We start from the raw sequence: 25,595 nt of genomic DNA on the forward strand, positions 1-25,595 counted from the left end.
TCCAATGGCCTAACATTTCAATTCAGTGTTTGCGCGTTCTCAATTTTCATACAATTAATTCATTCAAAATAAAGTGCATATATATATAGATATATATATATATATATATATATATAAAACGGTGTTTAAGGTGGTTGGTGGTGTTTTAAATACTGATTTTTCTTGTGTATTGACAATTACCCTTAATTGCCAAGTTTGTCTAATGTAGGGTGGGATCCATCATCAAGTGTAAAAGTGTTTGATTCTGCTGTTGGACATTCAAGTTTGGCTCTTGATTTTAGAAGATGATTTCTGACAAACAAATAATCTCTGCAAAATTAGTGTGAAGTTGCTCAATGTGCAATCAAGTAAATATTTCTCATCTTGTAATTTCCATCCAGCCAAGAAAGCATGAAACTTCAACCTGCCACAACATGGAGAGATTTTTTTTTTTTTAATAGTAATAAAACGAGGGTTGTTAATACATGTAGTCATAGCCTAAGCAGAAAAGGGGGAAAAAAGAAAAATAATGAGAAAGTTGCAGGGATTGGGAAAAAGTATCAACTAAGGTTACATTTACTAACTAAAATTTTGTTCACATTTGGATCAGAAAAATGTGTACCAAAATAGAAGTGAATATTTTCCGCGGATTGATTTTAATAGCATCGTCTATAATATTCCACCTTCTAGGTGTTAAGATTTATTATTAACTGATATTTTTGAAAAAGAAAACATGTAAACCATTTTTCTAAGAATTTTCATTGAATCCGACTACATAAAGTCATAATACTTCTTTAAAGAACCCCAAAAAAAAAAAAAATTCAATCAATCTCTGCTTCAAAAATTTTAGCTCTCCCATGTCTTTTCCTATCAGGCATCAGAAAATAATTAAGATCCATCAAGCATAACAATTCCGTGATAGTATCATCAACAGCTTCTTTCCTTTTTCAGCTCTGCTCATTTAAGTCTCTCTGTAAAGCGTGCAGCGATCGTATATCAGTATTTGAAAAATATTCGACACTGTGAGCAATGGAGATTTACTTTTGTAAATAATTCATTTCAAATCTCCTTGCAGTATGTGTGCTTACCCCCTGAAGAGATCTTCACGGCAAGCCACAGAACAAAAAAGCATCTTCAGTGATTCCATTGACAATGTTTTAGGTTGGGAACTCCAGTGACAGTAATCTCATTTGTTATTGCCCCTAACAAGAAAGAATACCAGAATTTGTTATTGCCCCCAACAAGAAAGAATACCGGAATAAATTTTTAGAATTCAAATATATAGATGTTAATGTGAAAGGAGTTCTTAGTTTTATAATGGGAATGTAGTTCTCAGGTAATCAAGCAAAGAGAAACTTTGAAGCAACCTTAAGAAGAGAGCGAATATAAAGTAATAGAGGTATGATCACCAATGTATACTTTTTCTATTGATTGCGTTAAACAGAAAGGAATATGTGTATAGGAATAAATACACAGCAAAAGATACCTGAGGGGTGGCTAATAAATCTCAGCATAAGGGATGTGAGCAATCTTTTCCCAATCTTCCCCTTCTGGTTTCTGGCATCTTTGTTTAAGCGCCGGACAGTCTCCCGCAATTCGAAACAGAGAAAGGGAACTGGGGAGGCCCCCCTTGGGCAAGCATTGGAGTCTCGGACAATTCACAATATTCAAATATTTGAGGGAGGGCGATTCACAAAGAGCCTTGCAGTCCAACATTCTGAGATTAGAACAGTTGTAGATCCAAAGAGAAGTAAGAGAAGCTGGGAGTAGTCCTGGTTCAGGTAGAGACTCCACCACATCATCACCGTTGATGGTCAAGTCACGTAGAAAATCATAATTGTGCAGACCCCAATGCATTCGACATGCAAACAGTTTCGGGCATCTATTGATATGAAGATGCGTCAGTTTTGATAGCAGACCCCCCTCTGGCAATGATTCCATTTGTGGACAATCTGTTATACCTAGTTTACTAAGAGACAGAGCAAAAATGTTGATATGCTCAGGTACTGATTTCAAATTCTCCAAATCTTCAAAGCAGCAATATTCCAGCCTAGGGGCAGAACACCCCTTTTTCGGAAAGCATACGAATTTTGGACACTTTTTAATGCTTAAACTTGTAAGATTCCCATGGTTTTGCCCCTCTGAAATAGAAATCCTTTCAAGATTATTACACTCACACAAATACAAATGCTGAAGTGCAGGGACTTGATCCAATGCGAAGGTCCCAAGAGACCCACAACTTCTAACTATCCGTATTTGACGAAGTGAGTCATGATGTTGCTTCAATGGGAACTCCAAATCCGGACAGTCACAAATCGCAACCTCTTCAATACAGGAGTTACTAATGGTTTGCTCAATCTTTTCAAGCAAACTCACATTCGTGCATGGTCCACGAAAGCAGAGTTCGTTTAGAGTGGATGGGATATATTCCAACCCCACGTTTCCACAGTTTCCAAGAGTCAACCGTTGAATTGCTGGGGCTCGTGGAACCAAAGCTACAAGTTGTGGGCAATCTTCAATAACAAGATCATCTAAAGAAAGAAGTTGTTCGGGCAAATTCTCTTTCAGCCTTGGACAGTTTCTTATACGAAGTTCTTCAAGGCGTGGGAAGGCCCTTGAGGCAGTGCTACAATCCCATTCCTCCCAATTCACCATTCCCTCGAGCTTCAAGGTTTCAAGAGATCTAAATGGAACAGTAGAAGAATCATTTCCGAGAAATTCAGCACCAATAGTCACAATGCCGTCCAACTTTCCAATGAGTAGTGACTTGAGAGACGGCAAAAGGCCTAATGATGGCAGCACAAAACAATACTTGCAACTTTTTAACTGGAGCTCCACTACGTTGGACAATGTTTTATCAGCAAACCAATCTGGAAACCTTGTGCCACCATAATAATCGACCAATAGTTTCTTCAAATTTTGGTGAGGTTGGAGCTTCTCTAGCACATCCCTCTCATTCTGAGAATCATCATTAGTGTCTTTATTCCATTCGAAGCATAACTCCTCAAGGTACCTTTTTTCTTTCAAGTTGGCCTGTAAGGCATCCATTCCGTGAACTACATTCTGCAACTCATAAATTGAAAGCTCTCCTTGAAGATTGAGTTCCCCTAATTGTTTGATGTTGAGCTCATTACATTTGCCCACTTCAAATGATGTCAGACGAACTTGAAGATTTTTCATCTCTCCCATATTTGGTGGAATCTTTTTCAACATAGTGAATCGTAAATCTAGAAGCCGCAAATCTTTTAATTTATGAAAATCAGCTGGCAACTCAACCAAAAATGTCCCGTCCAACTTCAATGTTTGTAGGTTATACAAAAGACATATTGACTCAGGAAGTCTCTCAATTCCACAATAAGACAGATCAAGCCACCGTAGATGTACGAGATTTCCTATAGAATCAGGTATATCCTTAATCATCTTATTGAAAGCTAGAGATAAAACTCGCAAGCATTTGCACTTACACAATTGATCAAATATTAGGTCACTTGAGGTCCAATTCCCAAACATAAGAGGCAAGAATGTTTGTAATTTTTTCATTTTTGGCAAATTCTCAAAACATTGGTATTCTCTGGGTCCATCATCCAAAAAAGATAGATGACGGGTTTTTTCTAAATTATATGCCACCTCTTTAACCTCTTGCTTGAAACAAAGCTCTCCCGATACAAAAATTGCCAAATCATTGAGAATATCATGCATGACAAAATATGCTTTATTTACAGAAGACTCCTGAAAAAAAGATCTTGACAAAAGTTCTTGGAAGTATTCATTGCCTACTTCTTCAATTGACTTATTTGATTGAGAGGCTTGTAAGAAATTGTGAGCCATCCACAATTGAATTAATTCCTCCTTGTGAAATTCATAATCCTTCGGGAATAATGAACAATAAGCAAAGCATCGCTTTAAATGAGAAGGGAGATAATGATAGCTCAATATCAAAGCAGGAAGAATATCTTTATAAGAAATGTTCCATATCTCACTTCTCAAAACATTGTTCCATTCCTCCAAAGATGATTTCCTATACAAGAGAATCCCAATTGTTTTCAAGGCCAAAGGCAAACCTTTGCACTTTTTAACAATCCTTCTTCCAATTTCTTCATGATCAAAATTCATTGGTGGACAACAGTTGCTAAATGCATATTTTGTAAATAATAGCCAACCATCTTCATGTGACAATTGATTTGGGTGATATCTTTCATCAGAGCGGGAGGCTAACGCAACTTTCTCATTGCGTGAAGTGACAAGAATTCTACTTCCCACAACCCCAACTATGAAAGGTGCTAAAAAAGCTTCCCATGATCTGTAATTAGCACACCAAACATCATCAAGAACAATGAGAAATTTGTTTTTAGACGACCAATCCTTCAACTTATTTTGAAGTGCATCTAAATCTCCTGTGTCATCATTAGACGGCATGATTTTCTTGAAAATTATTTTTGTCAACCTCAAAACATCAAAGTCATCAGAGACACATACCCAGAGTCTATGGTCAAATTCTCTCTTAACCCTTTCATCATTATAAACAAGCTGAGCAAGGGTGGTCTTACCCAGCCCACCCATGCCCACTATTGAAATCACAGAGAAGTGACGGTCATTTTTCAACTGTTGAAAGATAATTTCTTTATCCTCATTTCTGCCATATATTCCAACTTCATCCGCTAAAGATGTTGTCTCAGTCTGCCACTTTTTGTCAAATCCAACAGCTCCACCTACTACACCCTGTTTCAAACCCAAACCAATCTTTCTGCTCTCGAGAAATTCAAGGTTTTCAAGGATTTGTTTCATCCTTGATCCAATTTCCTGGTCAAATGAAGCAGCAGAAGCAAAGAAGAATTTTCGTACCTTGCTAGTAACACTAGTTTGAGTTTCAGCTTCGGCTTCCAACTTGCGTTTGTAGACTTCATAGTTAATCTCATCCAGGATATCCTCAGCATCGTACACAGCATCTTTGAGCTCCAAAAGCCAGGCCCTCACATTTGGATCACTGAACTGCTTATACTCAGCATCATCAATGACACTATTGATGGATATCAGCATGATCTTCAACTTCTTCACCAGAGTCTCATTCAATCCTCTGTTTTGGAAGTAGCGAAGGGTTTCTCCAGTAGCCAACCGGTCAAAAGCCACCTGAAGGAAGGCAGAGAGAAAAGCAATGCCAACATCTGCACCAGACATGGTAGGAAGAAAAAAATGATCAAGAAGAGTGAGGGATCGATGACAGCAAACAGAGAAGCGAGTCTAATGCCAGTACAAAGGAAGGTGGCCAAACAATACACAGCAATGTTATGAGATGCACACAACAGAAAGTGGCCGTCATCTGTTGAGTTAAAGGTGAATGAATTACTGGAAGTCAGGGTCTCAACAGAGCATGGAGATGTGTCTTGGTATAACGCGGTTTGTTGGGTCAGTGCCATGTGTTTGATGCCGATTTGCCAAAATGTGATAATCCAAATTATAGCAAACTAAAATACATTAGGAAATAAGGAGACGTGTCTTGGTCTGTGCCACACGACTTCTCTTTTTCTCTTTTCCAAATTATATCAACATGGGAAAGAAATAAGGAGAGAAACGAGTAAGAAAATTCAAGATTTCTTCTGTAAGACAGATTCACAATACAAATAAATTAAACAATAAAGAGATGTGAATCTTCTCATAAAATAATACAGCGGAAGAATTTTTGTGTACCTCTTGCCATTTGACTTATCTTGAATTATCTCGGGATCTAAGATAGGGGAATAGAGCTGCAAAAGAGAACAACAGTTAGAAGAAAAGAATTGTTCAGGTCTCTTCTGACTGGAATAGGGCACAGTGATGGCAACTGGATTAGCCGTCACCAGTCAGGGAACCTCAAGGGAGCAGATAGGTATTTCACTCGCTCACAGAATATTCAGCCGTCAACTCAATTGTTGTGTGTCTCACCATCAGAGAGTTATCAACACATATATGGACTGAAAAGCTTAACCCTACTGGGCTTGGGCCTTGTTTGACTGAAAGGGCCACACTCAGAGTATTTTATTAATTTCCTAATATATATCTAAATAATAATTATAATAAAATATCTAACATCTTCATCATATGAAGTGAATTAGAAAGCACCACGAAGTTGCCAGGGAGAAAATGCCACTTTTAGGAGAAAATGTTAATATTTAATAGTAGACTAATGGAAAACAAAGTTATGATCGACTAAATATGCTTGGACACATTCTTAGTAGTGTGAATTTTCCTTTTTTACCAAAAACAAAAGATGATGATAATGAATTTTTTTGAAGAAAAAAACTTCTTGACCAGAGTCTCATTCAATCCTCTACTTTGAAAGTAGTGAAGAGTTTCACTAGAAGCCAAACTTGAAGGAAGGAAGACAAAACAGCACCACCAACAAATTCCGCAGCCATGGTGTGAATTAGAAGGAAAAGGGATGAGGAAGAAGAAGAACAGTAAGGGATTGATGGTAGCAAAGAGAGACGTGCGCCTAATGCCAAAGCAAGGGAAAGCTAAGAGCTCTTCAGCCAAATAATTTGACACAGCAATATTTGGAGATGACAGTGCGTTACAGTAAAGCGGCCGACATCTTTTGAGTTAAAGGTGAATTGTTTTTTCCTTTTGGTGACTTGTTAGAGGCAAATTATTAAGAGGATGCTTTTTGACTTATTTGAGTGCGGCTAACGTGGCTCTGCTTTTCTTTTCCTTTGCGTTGGAGGCGACAAAATTCCTAATGAGAGCGAAAACCAGTAATAAGATTCATTCAACATTATATTCTGCGTCATGAAGAGAAGCCACCCCGAAGTAAACCTATTTAATTAATTTAATTTGATTAAGAAATTTAGGTAAATTAGTTAATTATAAAAAATGTGATATATTTTTCCTAAAACACCATAATCATCTTTCTTAATACCTCTTTACCTCTTTTACTTGGTTATGATTAATGAAGTATCCATAGAAGTAATTTAGAGAAAATTAATAAATATGATAAATGAGTCTTATATTTAGGACTAAAACTAACTCAATAATTAGGTCTTATATTAAAGACCGGAAAAGTATAAATACATATATGTAAAACTTTTAAGTATGGTATTGAAATCCAATTTAGGCAAGGCAATCAAGATGCTTGAATTTTTTTCCCTCTCAGCCTGAAATAATGATGGTTTGAGTTGAAAAAAACAGCAATTTGTGAGATTGCTAATTTAATAATGGGAACTTTCCCCATAAGTTTTTATTCGGGAGCTGTAAAAGTCTTTTTAGATGTAAATTTGTCTTAAAAATTTAACATTATAATAATATTGTTTCCTACTGCTAAAAATGTTAATGATCAAGGTTATTATTTTAACAATCAATATTAGTTTCCTAATAGTATAAGACATTATTGTTATGATTTTAAACTTTTGAAACATATTTGCACCCTAAAAAAACTCCCGAGTGCCCAGCACTCCTAAGTAAAAAATTTCTTGAGCAAATATGCACGTTAACCCATTTAATAATTCTGTTTTGTTGAATTATATTTAGTTCATATATAAATTTGGCTAGAACTATATTTTTAGCCCTTTAATTTTACATAATGTTTTGTTTTGGTACTTTAATTTTATAAAGTATTTTTTACAGTCTTTTAAATGATTCAAGAACAAATTAAAAACAAATATAAGAATTACAATAAGTTATGTTACATAGAAGTCACGAATAATATGCACATCTATACGCACATACCTTCTCCTCGACTTATTTGTCTTGTAAATATGCTTGAACACTTTTTTAGTAGTATGAATTGAATTTTCCCCTTTTTATCCAAAAAAAAAGAAGATAATAGATTTTTTTGTGAAAAATGTTGAAAATGACAGGGAGGGAAATAAATCCAAATTAAAATTTTAAACTTCAGAAAAAAAAGACAAAAATGTCACTTTGTTTTCAAAAAAAAAAAATTCAACCCCTTGATGGAAACCGCCGCCGACATGGTGGTTGTTGGCAGGGGTTTTTAGCAATTTTTGTTTTGGTCATAAAAATTATTTGAGGAAAGTGATGGGGTGGAATTTGATCCTACCATCTCATGGTCATTTGGACCAACCGAAAAATTAGACGAACATTGGGTTACCAATAGCTTCTTCACATTGTAATGCAAACAACACATATAAGTTAACTCCTTTGCAACTCATGACAATAATTTATCTGAGAATGATAAGTCTTGATTAGGAAATGACAAGTTTAAACTCGAAATTAACAAGGCATTTTTTTATAATATATAATGTGAAATAACATGTGAATTAATTAAAAATGACAACAATTTATCCTGAAATGATAAGTTGAGTGTAAAATGATAAATCTAGATTTGGGATTAACAATATTATTTTTAATTAATTCATATGTTATTTCCTGTTATGTATTAAGAAAAACACATTGTTAATCTTAAGTTTAAGCTTATCATTTCTCAATCAAGACTTGTCCTTATCAAATAAATTGTTGTCATTTATAATTAATTCACATGTTATTTTATGTTATGTATAAGGAAAAAATGCCTTATTAATCTCAAGTTTAGACTTATCATTTTCTAATCAAGACTTGTCATTAAGAGATAAATTGTTATCATTTTTAATTAATTCACATATTATTTCACGTTATGTATTAGAAAAAAAAAGTTTTGTCATTATCAAGTTTAAAATTGTCATTTTTTATCAAGATTTATCATTTTTAGATAAATTGTTGTCATTTTTAATTAATTCACATGTTACTTCATTGTATGTATAAAAAAAAACGGCTTGTTAATCTCAAATTTAAACTTATCATTTCTCATTTAAAACTTGTCACTCCTAGATAAATTGTTTTTATGAGCTAGAGTTAGAATAAAGGAGTTAACTTTTGTTTTATTCACATTACAATGTTAAGAAATTATTTGTGGCCTAATAGTCACCTCTCATTTTGGTTGGTTCAAATGACTATGGGGTGGTGGGATCAAATTCAAATCCCCCTACCCCTTTCCTCAAGTAACTTTCCACGGCAAAAAAAAGTTGCTACCACAGAAAAAAAAAAAAACTTACTGGCAACCACCATAACGATAGCCAACGGGGTCATTGGCAATGATTTCTGAAGAGGGGTTGATGTTTTTAACATTAAAAAAATAAGAAAGGGGTATTTTATTTTTCCTAATGGATATGTGATATGACCCACTTTATTTTTTAATACTTAATTTTTTATTATATTTATATAGGACATTAATTTTTGAAAAAATTCCAAAATTTTAAGAACTCAAATCAAGAATAATTATAAAAATTTCTTATCATTTTCTTTTTAAATTTTGTCAATTGTTATTAAAATGTAGGAAACAAGACTAATTTAAAATTTTTAAATTTAAATATATATTTTTTTGGGATTCTCCCTTAATTTTTTCCCTTTGATTTTTTTTTTGGGACCAGGGATTTCCCCTTTGATTTTGAAGTCTTAAATATCACCACTTAAAATAAAATAAAGAGCTACAGAGAGAAATTTTCTTGTAAGGAAATTGAAATGCATGCAATGGAAAACTTATGACTAGGAAACATAACAGAAAGGGCATTATAGGATACTCAATTTGATTTCTGTATGTGTCCTTTTATCCCACATGTCCCCAACGTTTGTGAAGAAATTATGGTTTCTCGGGACCCTCTTCCAACATCACCCCCAAATTTTCAAAAGATTATATCAATTGGACTTTTTTGCTGGATACCAAGAATTAGAATAACATGAAAATAATAAATAATTCATAAATTAAAAAGGTCTTTTGTTTTCTTAATTTGAAAGCTAATGAAAGAAATTATTAGGAATTTGATAATTAATTTGAAAATATTAGGAAAAATAATTAAGCTGGTTATTCTTTAAAAACACGTTTATTTTTTAAAACTATATTTTTAATTATTTGTATTGAAAACTATTTTTTCGATAAAAAATCATATCAATATATATGTGCAATCAATAAGAAGAATTTAAAAAATAATTATGAATTTATAAAAACAAGTGAATTCAAATATTATATTTAGAAGAAAAAAATTAATACTAACTTTTACAATTTAGAACCCGAAGAAGTAATAATTTTTTACTTGAATAATATCAGAAAAATAAATATTATGTGTTTTCTGTTGTATAAAAAATATATTATATGCATTGTTTCTCATCAAATTATTAGCCATGCTATATACTAATGACATAAGTAATTTTTTCAGTCATGAAATTCATCATAAACTTACTCTAATGACCTCTCCAAATCCAATGGGCTAACATTTCAATCCAGTGTGTGTGTTCTCAATTTTTATGCAATTAATTCATTTAAAATAAAGTATATATAAAATATTAATTATGAGATTTATATAAATAAATTTAACTAAAATTCATTCCATGTCCCTATCATTATGCGATATGTCAATTTATTAATTATTCATTACATTCTTTATCTCTATGATCATTAGCCAGATGAGAAGCAAAAGTCTGATCCATACCTACCTCCTAACCCCCACCCTCCTCCAACTGCAAGTTATGAATGCCGAGTTAAGAATAATAACTGAGAAGTTTTGTTTATTAAATGATAAGTTCATCAAATAAGTTATACATAATATAAAAAGTAATAAACTTAAATATTTCTTCGAAAAAGTCGTGTTTTGCGTTGGTAGTTTTTGGAAAAAAGAATACATACTAAAGAATATTAAGCTTGCTAATATTTGTAAAACCCATATCTATCCAAAATATTTTCCTAAGAGCTACTTTCAATTAAACCAAACAGTACTTTAAGCCAATATGTTTCTAATGGGGCACTGTTTGAAGTGTTGTTGGCACTATATATGGGCATTTCTTTACCTGTCGGTTAATCAATTAAAGTTAATATAAAGCATAGATGTGCCTAGAAATATAAAGCAAAATTATCACTTTATAAATTATAAGATGTGTAATTGATGTGAGATCTGACCAAAGAAAACACTAGATCTTTTTTTTTTTTTAAATATTTAGGTTTTTTTAACAACAATAAAGGAATCAAAAGTAACAAACTTAAATTCTCATCACTTAACTATCTAGCCTAAGGTGGGAAAATGTGGGACTTTGTGAGGGGGACAGAAGAGGGAGGGTTCAAATCATTCATATTCCTTTACACTTCAAGTCTAATAAGAAATCTGATGTGGCTTGCCCTTTCACAAGCTTGAGGAACACATCCTTAAAGATGAAATAAACTTTATTATGACCCATCAAAACTTCCCAGTTAAAGTATGAAAAATAGTAATAAAATTGACAGCCTTATGGAAAATCTTCATGTTCCTGTCATCGTCACACTCTCTCTGATCTTATCATAAAAGAAGAACCCCAAAATCTCATAATCCAATTCACATCAGTAATGTTGGGATCCGAATTCAATGCCTTGAATTGTGCAGCTTCAGTTTCAAACAAGAATCTTCCTTTTGACTTTCACCCTAAACATCAACATCAACAATTCTGAAATCCTTATATGGTTTCCTATTTCACTCTCTCTTTTTCAAGAGAATGAGAAATTCATGGGTGTGCCATAGCATGCAATTTTAGCTGTCAAATGTAGAGGCACGAAAGGGCACAGAAGAAATTTTCTCAGAAAATCTACCCATCATTTTCCTCCAAGTGGTCCATGCCTTCTAGTGTTCAAATAAATTTCTTCAAAGTCACACATGGATTTTACTTGATAATCTCTTCAAGCTTCCAAAGGACTTGCTTTATGTTTGGTCTCAATGAAGGAGAAGGAGAACAACAAGACATAGCAAGTTGAAAATACTTGAGGATGCATTCTTCACTAACCGGGCCTCCATTGTCTCTGCTTTTGCTGAGAAGAATGTCTGGATGGTACAAGTCAGATATTCTGTGTCCAAGCACAGCATTTCGCATGAAATTTGGCAAATAGAAGTCCTCATCAGGGGTCGGATGCTCATTGATAGGCTCCTTCCTAGAAAGCATCTCAAGCATGATCACGCCGAGGCTAAATATATCAGTCTCTTCACTAACATCCTTCATTTTAATCAGTTCAGGTGCCTTGTAACCCTGAGCAGCTGAGGCTTCAAGCATTTCTTGGCCAGCAGTAGGGTTCAAGAGGAGATGCAGGCCGAAATCCGAGATGTAGGGCTGGTAATTGCGATCTAAAAGGATGTTTTTTGACTTGAGGTTACCATGGATCACAGGCTTCTCAAGTCCAGTGTGAAGATACTCTAGTCCTTTGGCTATGCCAAAGGTTAGTCGATATATCGTAGCCCAGTGGTAACACTCGCCATTTCCATCTGCTCATGAAACATTCTTGATCAGCGAATGAGATGCATTACACAAATCATAGTAAGCAAATCCATAAACAAAACAATATATAAAAAGAGAAGAAAAAGTGATAATACAGTTAAGCATTGAAGAGAAAGGGGAAAAGACAAGGAAATACAAATGCATATTAGTCATTAATATAGCTGTTTGAATCTTAGCCATGATTGATACAGATTTCAACTTTTGAATCTCATGCAACTGCAATGAAAGTAAATCCACCAGGGTTTCTGAATCAGACCAAAACATAAAAGCAGATGAATTACATGTACAAAAGAAGAAAAACCAACGCCATTATATTGACAATAGAACTTAGCAATGCCCAACAAAAGGACCAGTTATATGCCATTCAATCAGAAAACTCAGTACTAAGTCCACACAAATCATAGGCCAAGAACACAGAACATCATCAACTCTCTAGATCAGCATATGAAAACCGATGGAGATGGCATCTCTTTATAGCAACATGTCTTAAGTTCCTCTTGGAAGCACCAAGAAATAGAATCTTAGATACAATGGACCAACTGGGGCCAACCGTTACAACAATAGGGAATTTTCTATATGTACTATATATCCCACCAAAATATTAATTCAAGCTTCTTAAGATGATCTCAAGGCTTATTAACTCAGTAAATAAGACAAATATCTGATATTGAAGCTGTCATTCAACTATCTATGATTTTTTGCATCTTTTCATAGTGTTGAGTTTCTGACTTTACTTTCAGATCTCTAAAGTTTAGATTAAAAGCTTGTAGGCAAAGCTATGAATCCAAACCAAACTCATTTAAAAAAGAAAATAGTAAACAATGTTTGCTTTGGAGTACTCGAATCTAAGAGTACTGTAGCTTCACACACACACAAACGCGCGCGCGCGCGCACACACACATATACGCACACACGAGATACTGGTAACATTCTGTAACCTAACCAAAATTAACTCACACAAATTAAACAAATGATTTTATAATCATTCAAGACTAAGCAGCCATGCCATGTTCAGAAATCTAGACCACGATGATAAAAGTAGGAACTTTTCGCAGAAGAAAGATAAAGAAGGATTTCCCGAGAATTCAAGCACGATGATCCAAAGGAGTAAATCAAACAAAATGCGAGAGAATCAATCAGTGAATCAATTACCTCTTACGAACTGAGTGAGATTCCCATGACCATAAAAGGGATGAACAAGAAGCTTCTCACCCCTTGGCCCTGTGTAAAATCCGACAAGAGGAACCAAATTGGGATGCCTTATCCCTCCAATCATTCCAATCACATCAACCAACTCTTCATCCCTTGTAGTGCTCACTGGCCTCAAAAATCTCAGAAGCCTCACTGCATTGCATCGCTGCAACAAGGCCTTATAAAGTGTGCTATAATTGGATTTCCCAATTACCTCCCCCGGAGCTTCAAGAATGTCACATATTGTGAGGTTCTCACCTCCTTGGAAGATCACCAAGTCCTCTTTCTGCACTGTATCTTCATATTTGCATCCTGGGCTTTCAATGTCTTTGATCTCATGGGTTGTTCTTCTTTTGCGGTAAAAGAAGACATAAAAAACAAGAATTGAAAATAATGCAGCGAAAGACAGTCCAAGAAGAAATATAACAATGTGGGTCATCTTCACAAGATGAAAATTTTTTGCTCCCTTTGTATTTGAGTGGTGAGTGATGAACTCACAGAGACTTGAAAATTTCAGATAATTGAAATTGAAGAAATGGGGAATTAGGATCTGGGTGTTGTTAGAATAACAGCAAGGAGTTCGTTTGGATAGAAAATGAGCTTAGTTTTCCCGCACAGTAATGTCCATTCCGAAAATACGAGGAAGGGAAAAAAAAAACAAGAAGAGGAACACAGATTAGAATTTTGTTGAAGGCGGAACCCAAGCCAACAAGCTGATGAAAACTAAAAATTGGGATCTGGGTATTCTTGTAATAACAGAAAGCAGCTGGTTTTCATGGAAAACTGGGTTCAATTTCCCTCAGAAAATATTCATACAGCAAATACAGGACCAAAAAAAAAAAAAAAAACAAATTAGACTAGAACTTTGAGAGGTGGGACGCAAGATGATGGGGAAAATATCTAAGGATTAAGCAATGGAGGAAGAAAAATTTGGAAATTAGGATATAGGTATCACTAAAACAACTAAAAGGAGCTTGTTTCGATGGAAAATTAGCTTAATTTTCCGGGAAACCAGTATTCAAGATGCAGATACAGGACAAAAAGAGGAACATGAAGTAGAACTCTGTGAGGTGGAACAAAAGTTGATCGGATGCATCTAGAATTCAGATAATGGGTTAAGAAAACACCAGAAATTAGGATCTGGGTAACACTGAAAAACTCAAAAGTGCTGGTTCCGATGGAAAATTGGCTTAATTTTCCAGGAAAATAAAATCCATTCTGCGAATAAAGAACAAATAGAAGAACATGGAATCGAACTTCGTGGGGTTGATGGGAATATCTCAGAAGGTAAGAAAAAGAATTCAATTATTGGAGCGGAAATGGACGTTGGGGTGAGGGAAGGAAGGCACAAGCATTTGGCAGTGTCGCAAGAAAACTACGGAGGCAGAACATATACGCACTTGCTAAGCAGGAAGACAGTACGGAGCCATGTGAAGCTCGATCTAATGTTGACTGTGTTGTCTGTACTGCTCAATTAAATTACGTATTTACCCTCCAAAATTATTACTACCTCCTATCTTAATTATAAGAGCCAGTTGACTAATTTGAGAAGATTAAAGAAGTAAGTTAAATTAATTATTTGTCCTAAATAGGTGTTATCTTTTCTAAAATATCCTTGCTAATCAAGTGTATTGATTAGAACTATAATTATTAGAAGGACTATTTAAAAAAAATTGAGTAAATATGAGAAACAAAGTGGATTGGGTTCTTATATTTAATACCAAAATAAAAGTCAAACAGGATTTTATATTAAGGACCGGAATAGTATTATTTTTTTATTATTATTACTCTTGTGGATTTTCATCGTATATTTAATTTTTTAATACATAATTAATGGCAAAAAAATTTTGATACATAATATAATAATAGTCATTAATATTCACAGGCCGCAAATATTATGATTTTGTCTCATCAAATAATATGATTTAATTTTTGAAATCCATGTGTAACATTATACGTAGTTTTGAGTAAAATTGAAATTAAAAATAAATTTAAAGTCTAATTTTATTTTCATTTAAAGTATGACAATTATATGCTTGTTTGATAGGAGCAGAAAAGTTATTTTAATCATTTAATTATATTTTAGGTTTTATTTTAGTTTTGCTATTTTATAACGTTTTAAATCCTTTAATTTTGCAAATATGGCTAGAACCCTCTTTTCCTAACAACACCAGTAAATTAATTGTGAAAAGATATTTACATAAAATTAAATTAATTTACTGTACCCCTGGTAGTTTCAACTTTGAACCACCTCATCATATCCATATTAACTAACAAGGCAATAATAATAAGTTGCACCAAAGAAAAGCAAAGCACCAGCAACAACAATAATAATATTCATTTTTAATAGCCAAAATATCTGGGTAAAGAACATAAATATACTAATTATTTTGGAATTAATTAAAATGACAAAAAATAACTAAAATATATATAATAGTTATCAATTCAAACTCTCCTATATAACAAAAACTCATATTTTCATAAATATGAGTATTTGTTATTTATATCTTTTTTTTAAATCAAAATTTTTTTTGAACTATAGTTTTATAACTAAAAATATTTACATTAAAGATTACAAAACTATACCTAACACAAAAAATCCTTCTATTATTTTTTATTATAAAATCCTTAAATATGACACCTCCTGAGAGGGTAACAACCTGTGCATCAGAAAAGTTGTTCAGATCTCAATCTGAATGTTTTTCTTTCTATGTTTTTTAAATATATAATATGCTCCCATCTCAATCTAGCTGGGCTGTCTATATATAATAAATATAATTTAAAAAGAAAAACAAAAGTCAGATTCATAATCTGTTAATGCCTGTAATTTAAATAAAATAATTTAAAGTTTAGAATGATTTTCTCCCACATGTGGGGGCCAAGGAGCCCATGCAATGAATTATTGATGATATGATTCACGTTGTTTGAAAATTCCTTGTTTGGATCAAAATTGGTAAATCATCTGTGATATAAAATAATTTTTTATATATTAATAAAATTGCAACAAATAAATAAATTTTTTATTTATTTTTATATTTATTGATGTGATTTTTTTCATATTTTAATTTATTATTTTTTTGAAATTATTGAAATTCTAATACAAAATCAAATAAACCCGTAAGTTAAATAAAATTTAAATAATGTATCGCATTCTTTATTGGTTTCTTTTAAGCAATATAAGTCATTATAAATTTTTTTTTAGGGTTAAACTTAATTTCTTATTAAAAGCAATTCTATCCGAGCCATGGACAAGCACTAAACATAAGTAGATTTTATAAGGAGAATTAGAAATTTCTCTCCCAATACACAGAGTAGTATATCTGATTAAACTTGAAATTCTAATGGATTATATTATCTTAAATAGAAGATTCACTTAATTATTCATTCCTCCACTTTATTATCTCATTATGATGCTCCCTATTTAATTTAATATATTCAAGTATCAATCAAGATATTATTCAAATCTTATTAATTAAATATATTCAAATCTTATAATATCATATCCAACCCACTTTCAAACGTATGGAGTATTACAAGATTTAAAATTTGGAGTTAATTTAAATATTAGTTTGTCACGAATCACTACTTTTTTGCTAGACTCGATAAATGTTTTATCATTAAGTTGGTTTTCTTATATATTGTATAAGTTGAATGATGAGTAACGATATTAAAAATAGCCCTTTTATGATATTTTATAGTGTAATTTCTTGTATATTTTATTTTTTTTAATTGACAAAAGATATTAATTTTGAACCCCGCAAATCATAAATAACCTTGCTTATACAGTGTTTAAATAATATTTATGGACAAATTTGTTAAATTTCAATTAAATTAAAAATTATGCAAAAAAAAGTTTTGACCAAACTATGCAAAAACGTTTTGAAAAAACCACTATACTGGTATAGTGTTAAAAAAGAAGTGTTATTATTAAAAAAAATCCCATAATTAGTAAATGATAACTTCTAATTAAAAAAAAGTAACATTAAATTTCACATTGTTCATTTATTACCAAGATTATTTTGGTGATTTTAATCATTTTCAGAGTGATTTCCTAAATTTTTTGGCCAGCGAAGAATCACACATAACTGGTCAAAAGTTACAAATACGATGTATGATGAGTTTAGACTTTAGAAGGTTCGTGCCAGCCTGGCTCGCAGAAAGAAAAAAAGCCATCAATTTGCGGCGTTAATTTACATTAATATTCTTTGTTTGTTTGGCATAATTGGTGACTTGGCTTTTTCAGTCTTCCTACTTTTTAAATACTTCTCATATTATTAATATAAAACTTAATTAACTAATTTAAATAAATTAATAATATTCATTAAATTAGTTAATATGATATGGCTTTTATAAAATACCATAAACATCTCTCTAATTTTCTCTCTTACTTTTTAAGGGAATATTAATAGGGTTAATTTTGAGTGAAAATTCTTTAACATATGAACTAAATATTACATATATGGCTAACATTAACTCCCTAATTAAGTTGTATATTAAAAATCAGAGGAGTAGTAAATAAGTAGTAAATGAAAAAGGAAATTCAGAAAAAAAAAAGTTTAAAATTACTGCATCTTAAATAAAGAATTCCTAAAAAAAATTATTGTTATTTATAAATTTAGTATTGTCAAAATATATTAAAATATTATTACCAAATATAATTTGGGATTTAGTAATTTCAAACTTCTTTATATGATATTCTCCCTAGAAGATTTAATTTAACCGAAAATTATATATTGAAACAATTTAGTCTTCTTAATATTAGAGCATACTTATGTGTTCATAATAGCAATTAGCAGCAGGCAAAAAAAATAGCAATTAGAAAATAATTTAGGTTAAGAAAATAGTAATTCAAATTAATGATATAACATGGATGTTTGCATCTGGAATTTTTTAATTTAAATTTTGTCATATATCTATTTCTGAATATTAATTCATATACCCAAAGAAATTCAAAAAAAATATTTAAAGTTTCAACGAAACAACTTAAATGAGATAAGAGCAAAGTTGTCAAAATAAAAATATTTTTTTCTTCCTGCCCCTCCTAAATTAAACAAGGTAACCTAAAAAATACATCTCCTTCCCGCCCCTTTCGTCAATCCAAACAACTAATGCTAAAATCCCTCCCATCCCTTCTTGTCTTTTATCTTCTATTAAAATTTCTCTCCTCCCTTCTCCTCCTTTGAGCCAAACATATCCTCAAGAGAATTTTAGAATGGGAAAAGTTCATCTTCAATTTTGTCATCATTTTTTTTATACTTTGATCCTAAATATAATATTTTAATTTGTTATCTTTCTTAAATTATAGTTTTTTGTTTGAATTCTCCTTATTAATTATATATACTAAAGGAGTTTGTTTTAATAACGAAGTACTTTTGAATGTAAATTGACGGGAAAAACGTTTTAACATAAATAATTAAAATGACTATTTTGAAAAAATCAACCCACATTTTTAATAAACAAGTAACTTGAATTTTTTCAAAAAAATTTCTATAAATTAATATATTTAAAACTACAAAACGTGTGTATGAAGGTGCTTTGGAAGACTATGTGTCTTTTTTTGACCTAAGAAGACTATGTGTCTTTTGCATGTTGTTTTGCAGCGACCAAAAAGCATTATATGGTCCTCAAATAAACAAAGCAGGCATGTGATTGTGTAAGAACACACAAAAGAAAGTTAGTGCGAAGCAAATAATCTTAGAAACATCTCATAGTTTTATATATAGAATATATGCCAAAGTTGATTACGATTCATAATAAAGTAAAGTATATGTGCTTTATTCAAACACAAGTCTTTCATTGAGGATCAACTTTTGACATAAAATCTAGTTTACAATATAAATTATACTATAAACTAAATATTATATTTAGTACTGGGAGTTAGATGTGATCTTAGAGCATATGATGTTGAATTAGTTGTTGAAATTTTTTTTAATAAATTTTATTATGAATTAGTATTTATTAGTTATTAATATTTTTTGCCAACAAAGTTAATTATTAATATATATACATATACGCTTCCGGTCTTTAATATAAGACTTAATTGCTGAATTGATTTTGAACATAAATACAAGACATCTTTCTCATGTTTATCAATATTTTCTAAATTATCGTTATGGATACTTACTTAACCATAATCAAACAGAAGAGAGGGGATATTAAGGAAGATGATTATGATGTTTTAGGAAAATTATATCTTATTTTTTATAGTTAATAACTTATCCTACCTTCTTAATCTAGTCAAATTAATTAAATAAATCTTATATTAAGAATCGAAAGAGTACAATAGGTTCGTTGGCTCAGAAATTTAAACGTCGTGGATAAAGACCCCCCCATGTAACCCTTTTTTTAAAATATTTTTTTCTGATTCTAAGTGTAGAAGTTAGTAAAGACACTTACTTTGATTCCAAATGTAATATTTTCACTTTCACTTCACCTTTTGAATTTATAAACTTTTTTAATGAATTCTCTTTATTGTTTACATATATTAAGTGGGTTTTTTCTTTTTTGTTATCAAGGAGGTAATTTCCAATCCAAATAATTGAGAGTTGCATTTTAAGAAAAGTAATATATATTTGTTATAAATAACTCATTAACTGTTTTTTTAAATATCTATAAATTAATTATCCTCTTTCCGGAAAAGACAAAAAAACTAATAAGATAAATAATTACAGATTATCATAAGTAATGGGATAGAAATATTGAGCAAAAAAAAAAAACTACGGAGGGAGGAAGAGGAGGCTATAGTAATTAGTAACAGAGGTCTTTGAAAACACACTAATTACTGAATTTGAAGGAAAATAGAGTTTCAATATTAATTAATTATGGAGATTTTATACGCTTTCTTAATGGTATTCAGTTTTTACTCAAAAAAAAGGATTTTAAACATTAGTGCCATGGAGGCTATTTTGTCATTTTGTGGTGGAACCTTGGCAAATACTCACATCAAAGTCACACACACATAACTAATAGAACATTTTTTTTGAAACTTGTGATAAATTAAATTGACTTCTTTCAATACCAAGTCCGGATAATTTTCAAATAATTAATCATTTTAATAAATAATTTATTCACTTTTAAAAAAATTAATCAATAATCGAACCATGTGAAAAACTAATTGTAATAAATATTTAATAATTTCTCCATCTATCGACTATTAAATTACATGTGAGAATCGTAAAGGCTTGTACTGTGAAAGAGTGGCAGGATAGGAGAGAGACAAATGCTTTTTTGACTAATTACTAGAAATAAAGAAAAAAGAAAAGTAGAAACTAGAAAAGGAAACATTATAAAGCTAAAATGTTTATTGACTTTAAACAAGAAAAAGAAAAAGGCAACAAAAGGGGAGAAAAGCTACAAGACATCAGCACTCTTTCTGAAAGTAAAAATAAAGTAGAGAGGGGGAAATCCCAAGCTAAGGGCTCAAAAAGTGTTTAGTTGATTTACAGTAATTATTCCGGAAAAAAAAAAACAGAGACGGTTGGTAAGTAAATTAGAACTTCTCACACAAGTTCATGAAGAGAAGATGATGGCAAAAGTCTACGTTTTTTTTTATTTTAAATTTTACATATAATTTTATTTTAACCTTGTGATTTTATAACATTTTTTCAATCTTCTAACTTTAACACTATCAATCTCAACAAGTCGATGTTAAAATTTTAAATGTTAATAAAAGGGAAAATAAATCTGCATATACTTTTAGTTTCACACAATTTTTAGTTAGGTCCTTGAACTTTTTTTCCCCCTTTTTTCTAAAATCCTTATTGTTTTAGCCGTTTGTGTAATTAATCCTTACTGTTAATTTAAGACTAACAAAGCCCTAACATTGTTTATTTGGAGGGAGGTGGCTGATATGACTCTGTGTGCCGAACATTTGAAGCAAGACACATCGACATGGACTGCCATTGTGAGGAAGGAGGAAGAGAACGCCGTCGATTTGCTGTAGCGAAGAATGGAGAGAGAAGGTCGTTGACTTGTCGTCACACTCGTATTGGATTCTCATTCTTTGAACTCGTCATCGAATAGGTAAGGGATGTGGTTCTTCTTCCTCTCATTGGCTTCTGATTCTTCAAATTTCAATTCTTCTCATTCTTTGAACACACTTTCTGAGTACTTACTCGAAAGGTCTAGGTAGATTTGTGTTGCTCAAAGTTTTGGTCGGGATTGGACGATACGATTGTAGGTATTGCTTCTGACTCTTCTCACTCTTCCTGTGTAGATAAAAAATGTCTCAAACTGAATGTGGGGTTCTATTGCTATTTAATTGATTGATGCTTGCTTGGGTTTGATTTGAGGGTTGTGATAGCTTCTTCTTCTTGTTTTTTTTTGGCTAATTCGAGATCATTTATTGCTTCTTTTCTACCATAAAGATGTGATTAACTGGACCATATATGTTGCAGCCTTTCATCCAAATGTTAGTACCTGGTATGAGTAAGATAAAAATACTAAAAATCACAGTTTTGCCGTGTCGGAAGCTTGGTGAAGCTTTTGCTATTATAAGATAGTTTTGAATGCGTAATGTGCTCTGTTTTGCTGTGTAGGAAGCTTGGTGCTTGGTTGCTGATAGTTTAAGTGCAAGATGAGAGAGCTTAGGCAAGAAACTTGCAATTACAAGGTCAGTGAGCTTGGTTGCTGATAATTGAAGTGCAAGATCCATGAATCTGGCGCAACGCATGTAAAGAATAGGCTGATGCTATTGCAATTGAATAGGATTATTAGTTGTAGGTTTTGAAAGTCCTGTTTGATGTAGATTAAGTGTTGTTTCCCAGATGCATATGTAATTGGCACTTTGGAAGAATGGGGTAAATCTAAAGGTAAACTGCAAGTTGTCATTTAATAGCATCCAAAAGAATTTAACTAACAAATACATAGTCATTCCCCCATTCATAAAGCAACAGCAAAATATGGGCATATAAATTAAAGCCATGTTCAAAAAAAACACATGAAGGCACTTTTCACGTATCAAAACAGCACAACCCGTAAAGTTGTTCAATGTTTCTGCACTGGAATACAGCACATTACGATAAAAAGAGGTTCATCTACCACTTAAATTACAACACACAGTATCTAACACTTTCAGAACTTACAACTAACAGTCCTATTCAACTGCAATCAACATCAGCCTATTCTTCGCATGACTTGCACCAGGTTCAATGCTCTTGTGCTTAAATTATCAGCAACCAAACTCACTGATCTTGCACTTAAATTATCAGAAACCAAGCACCAAGCTTCCTACACAGCAAAACAAAGCACATTACAAATTCAAAACTTCACTGTGGTCAAATTGAGAAATTGGAATGATATTGTGTTTAATTCCTCGAAATAATTTTCCCTAAAATCAACTCTAAGTTGTCAAATTGAGTGTCTTTGTAGTTAAAAAGAAGCAATAAACAATCTTGAATTAGCAAAACTATCACAGTTGAGCAAGCATCAACCAATTAAATAGCAGTAAACGCCCACATTCATTTTGAAACATTTTTTATCTACATAGGAAGAGTGAGAAGAGTCAGAAACAAGACCCAAATCTGATAAAATCCTCCTGTTCAACGCCGATCAAAACTTTGAGCAACTCGAATCTATTTATATCTCTTGCTTAAGTGCCCAGAAATCGTTCTCAAAGAATGAGAAGAATATTTTTTGCTGGTCAATTAAAGCATGAGAAGAATCTAGATTTAAAGAATCAAAAGCCAACAGGAGGAAGAAGAACAAGATCACTTACTATTCGATAGCAAGTTCGAAGAATGAGAAGCCAATGAATTTGGCAACCAATCGACGACCTTGCCTTCCTCCTTCCTCAAGAATCTACGTTGTGTAGGGAATCAGATTGTTTAATGTTTTTTTTTTTTTTTAAATATTGTGCCCCATACGCAGCGGCGCCAGAGCCATCAGCCACCTTCCCTACAAATAAACGGTGTCGTAGCACTGTTAGTCCTAAATTAATGGGAAGGACTGACGTCACAAACTGAAAAAACAATTAGGATTCGATAAAAAAAAAAACAAAAAAAGAAGTTGAGGGACCTGATTAAAAATGAGATAAAAGTACATGGACCTGCATATGTATTTTTTCTTAATAAAATATTTTTAAATATTGACAAGCTAAGTTTAATCTTCTTGTTGGTACAATAAGTTTAGTTCTTTTAAAATAACACTAATTGACATAAAAAAATCATCATTTAACATTAATAATATTGGGCTTATATGACTAAAAAATACTTCATAAAATTAAATAATAAAAAAATTATTCAAAGTTAAATGAAAGAACAAAAAAAACTCTTTTCCTCTTATCCATGAAGTGTTCATGGGCTCTCTTAGGAACTAATGCACGAAAAAATCAAATCCAACCGGCCAGTTCAAATTGAAAAAACAATGAACCCACTCTAGTTTAACTTGTAAACAGGCCTCTGATCTGATCAACTCGGAATAAATCGGTATGAATCAGGAAAACTGGTGAGCGCCGAGTAAACCTACTAGTCCATGAGAGTTGGCCTTTTAAAAATTTAAAAAAAAAATTAAAGCTTCTTTCTTGCTCATTGTTTAGTGGAAAAGCCATGGGAGCTACTCATGCCCTACCTCTGCTCGTCGAAGGCAAGGAGGAAGAAGTGTAATGAGTAATTGATGTGCGTTCAAGGATGAAAGAAGTTGTGATGGACTGATCCGGACTGAAGGAGGAAAAAGAATCTGCATCTTGCACGTTCAAGGAGGAAAGATGAAAGAGGCAAGAAGTTATGTATGTCCCGTGATACGAGCGTGCCAGGCCTGTTTGGTTTGAGGGGAGGGTAGGAAAGAGAGGAGGAAAAATGAGCCCCTCCCCTCATTTGGTTAAAACTTTTAGAGTGAAGAAAAGCCAAAATATCCCCTCCCTCTTCTTCCTCTCCCCATTTTAGCTTCCTTCAAATTAGGGGTTTTTGGAGGGGTTTAAATTTTTAGACCATTATACCCTTATAGTTTTTTTAATATTTCACTACTATCCATAAAATATATTATTATAATATTTATTTCAAATAAAAAATATATTAACGTAAATAAAAAATAAAAAATATATTATAAAAAATTATTTAAAAATAAAATTTATTTAAACAAAAAATTATAATATTATAAAATTAATTGTTTTTTATAAATATATTATTTATTAAATATATTTTAAAGCTGAAAAAAGGATAGCGTAAAGAGAATAAAATTTCATTTTTCTTAGAACATATAAAATTTGTCAATTTGATTATTTTAAATATATTATTGTATTAATTAGAATAAAAAGTTACTGTACTAATTTTTTAATGCATATATTAACATGATAAGACAGAATTTTCATTAAATTATATAATTTAAATTAAAATATAAATTAATTTTTATAATATATTAATAAAAAAATATAAACTAATATGTAAGGGTAAAATAATAAATTAATTATTACTATCCTTCTTCTCTCCTCCTTAAACCAAACAAGAGATTATTAAATATCCTCTTCTCTTTTTTTTTTAATCAAACCAAACAAAGTGAGGATAAAATCTTCCCTCTCCCTCTCTCCCCTACCTTCCCCTCAAATCAAACAAAAAAATGTAATTTTTCATGTTCCTTCGAAGGGTGACATACAAGTGATTAATTTTATCTATTTTTTTTTTTATCTCCTCGTGAATCGTATGTTTGGCCCTTAGGGAGAGGAGAAAAGGTCATAAGGCGAAGTGCTAGTGATCACGTGGGAGAGAATAAAAATGTGGAAAGAAGGAACAAAGAGAGTTAAAAAAATAAAATAAAATACAGAGGAGAGAATTTATTGGGTCACTAGGAGGAGAAAGAGGAAGATAAGAGGGGAAAAAATAATATGAGTAATTATTTAGAAATTAAATATTATTTATTATAATTAAAATATTAATATTTTAACTTATTTTAAATAAATTCTAATATTTTAATATAATCAGTTTGACTTCGAATTGATTCTGACCTAAGGAACAAAAAACTGGACCAGGAACTAAATTGGTCGAGGCAGTCGGTCAATGGTCACTGGTCACTGGTCAGACCGATCATATTAAAATAATATAATTTAATGCAATCATCAATTCATCATTCTAATTTCTAACACTTCTAATTATTAGCTAACCAGCAACAGAGTGGAGAAAGCAAAAAATAATCAATTATCTTTCCAACATCTAATACTATGCCTCTGTCTCCACTACAAGTAC

At 31.8% G+C, this 25,595-nt stretch overlaps 2 protein-coding genes and 1 long non-coding RNA gene across 3 annotated transcripts; all 3 read right to left on the reverse strand.

The window, feature by feature from the left end:
* Positions 1–1,476: 1,476 nt before the first annotated feature.
* LOC114757646 (putative disease resistance RPP13-like protein 1) lies at positions 1,477–5,154 on the reverse strand. Its single transcript, XM_028946731.1, has one exon. It carries the CDS (start codon positions 5,152–5,154, stop codon positions 1,477–1,479), a length of 3,678 nt encoding a protein of 1,225 aa, XP_028802564.1.
* A 5,942-nt stretch (positions 5,155–11,096) lies between these two features.
* LOC114757666 (putative kinase-like protein TMKL1) lies at positions 11,097–14,647 on the reverse strand. Its single transcript, XM_028946752.1, has 2 exons — positions 13,384–14,647; positions 11,097–12,218 (listed from the first exon to the last, which is right to left on the reverse strand). The coding sequence occupies exons 1-2, from the start codon at positions 13,859–13,861 to the stop codon at positions 11,626–11,628; spliced, it is 1,071 nt and encodes a 356-aa protein (XP_028802585.1). The 5' UTR covers positions 13,862–14,647; the 3' UTR covers positions 11,097–11,625.
* A 7,586-nt stretch (positions 14,648–22,233) lies between these two features.
* On the reverse strand, positions 22,234–23,235 carry LOC114757600 (uncharacterized). Its single transcript, XR_003741588.1, has 2 exons — positions 23,138–23,235; positions 22,234–22,650 (listed from the first exon to the last, which is right to left on the reverse strand). It is a non-coding gene; the product is annotated as an uncharacterized LOC114757600 (long non-coding RNA).
* Between the last annotated feature and the right edge of the window lie 2,360 nt (positions 23,236–25,595).

Source organism: Neltuma alba, unplaced genomic scaffold (genome assembly GCF_004799145.2).
Source record: "Neltuma alba isolate B1F8T4 unplaced genomic scaffold, ASM479914v2 tig00010614_pilon, whole genome shotgun sequence".
NCBI classification, from domain to species: domain Eukaryota; kingdom Viridiplantae; phylum Streptophyta; class Magnoliopsida; order Fabales; family Fabaceae; genus Neltuma; species Neltuma alba.

Coding starts and splice junctions, on each gene's coding strand:
- LOC114757646 (XM_028946731.1), bottom strand. CDS start 5,154: ATGTCTGGTGCAGATGTTGGCATTGCTTTTCTCTCTGCCTTCCTTCAG.
- LOC114757666 (XM_028946752.1), bottom strand. CDS start 13,861: ATGACCCACATTGTTATATTTCTTCTTGGACTGTCTTTCGCTGCATTA. Junction 12,219..13,383: donor TCTCACTCAGTTCGTAAGAG/GTAATTGATTCA, acceptor TTTCATGAGCAG/ATGGAAATGGCGAGTGTTAC.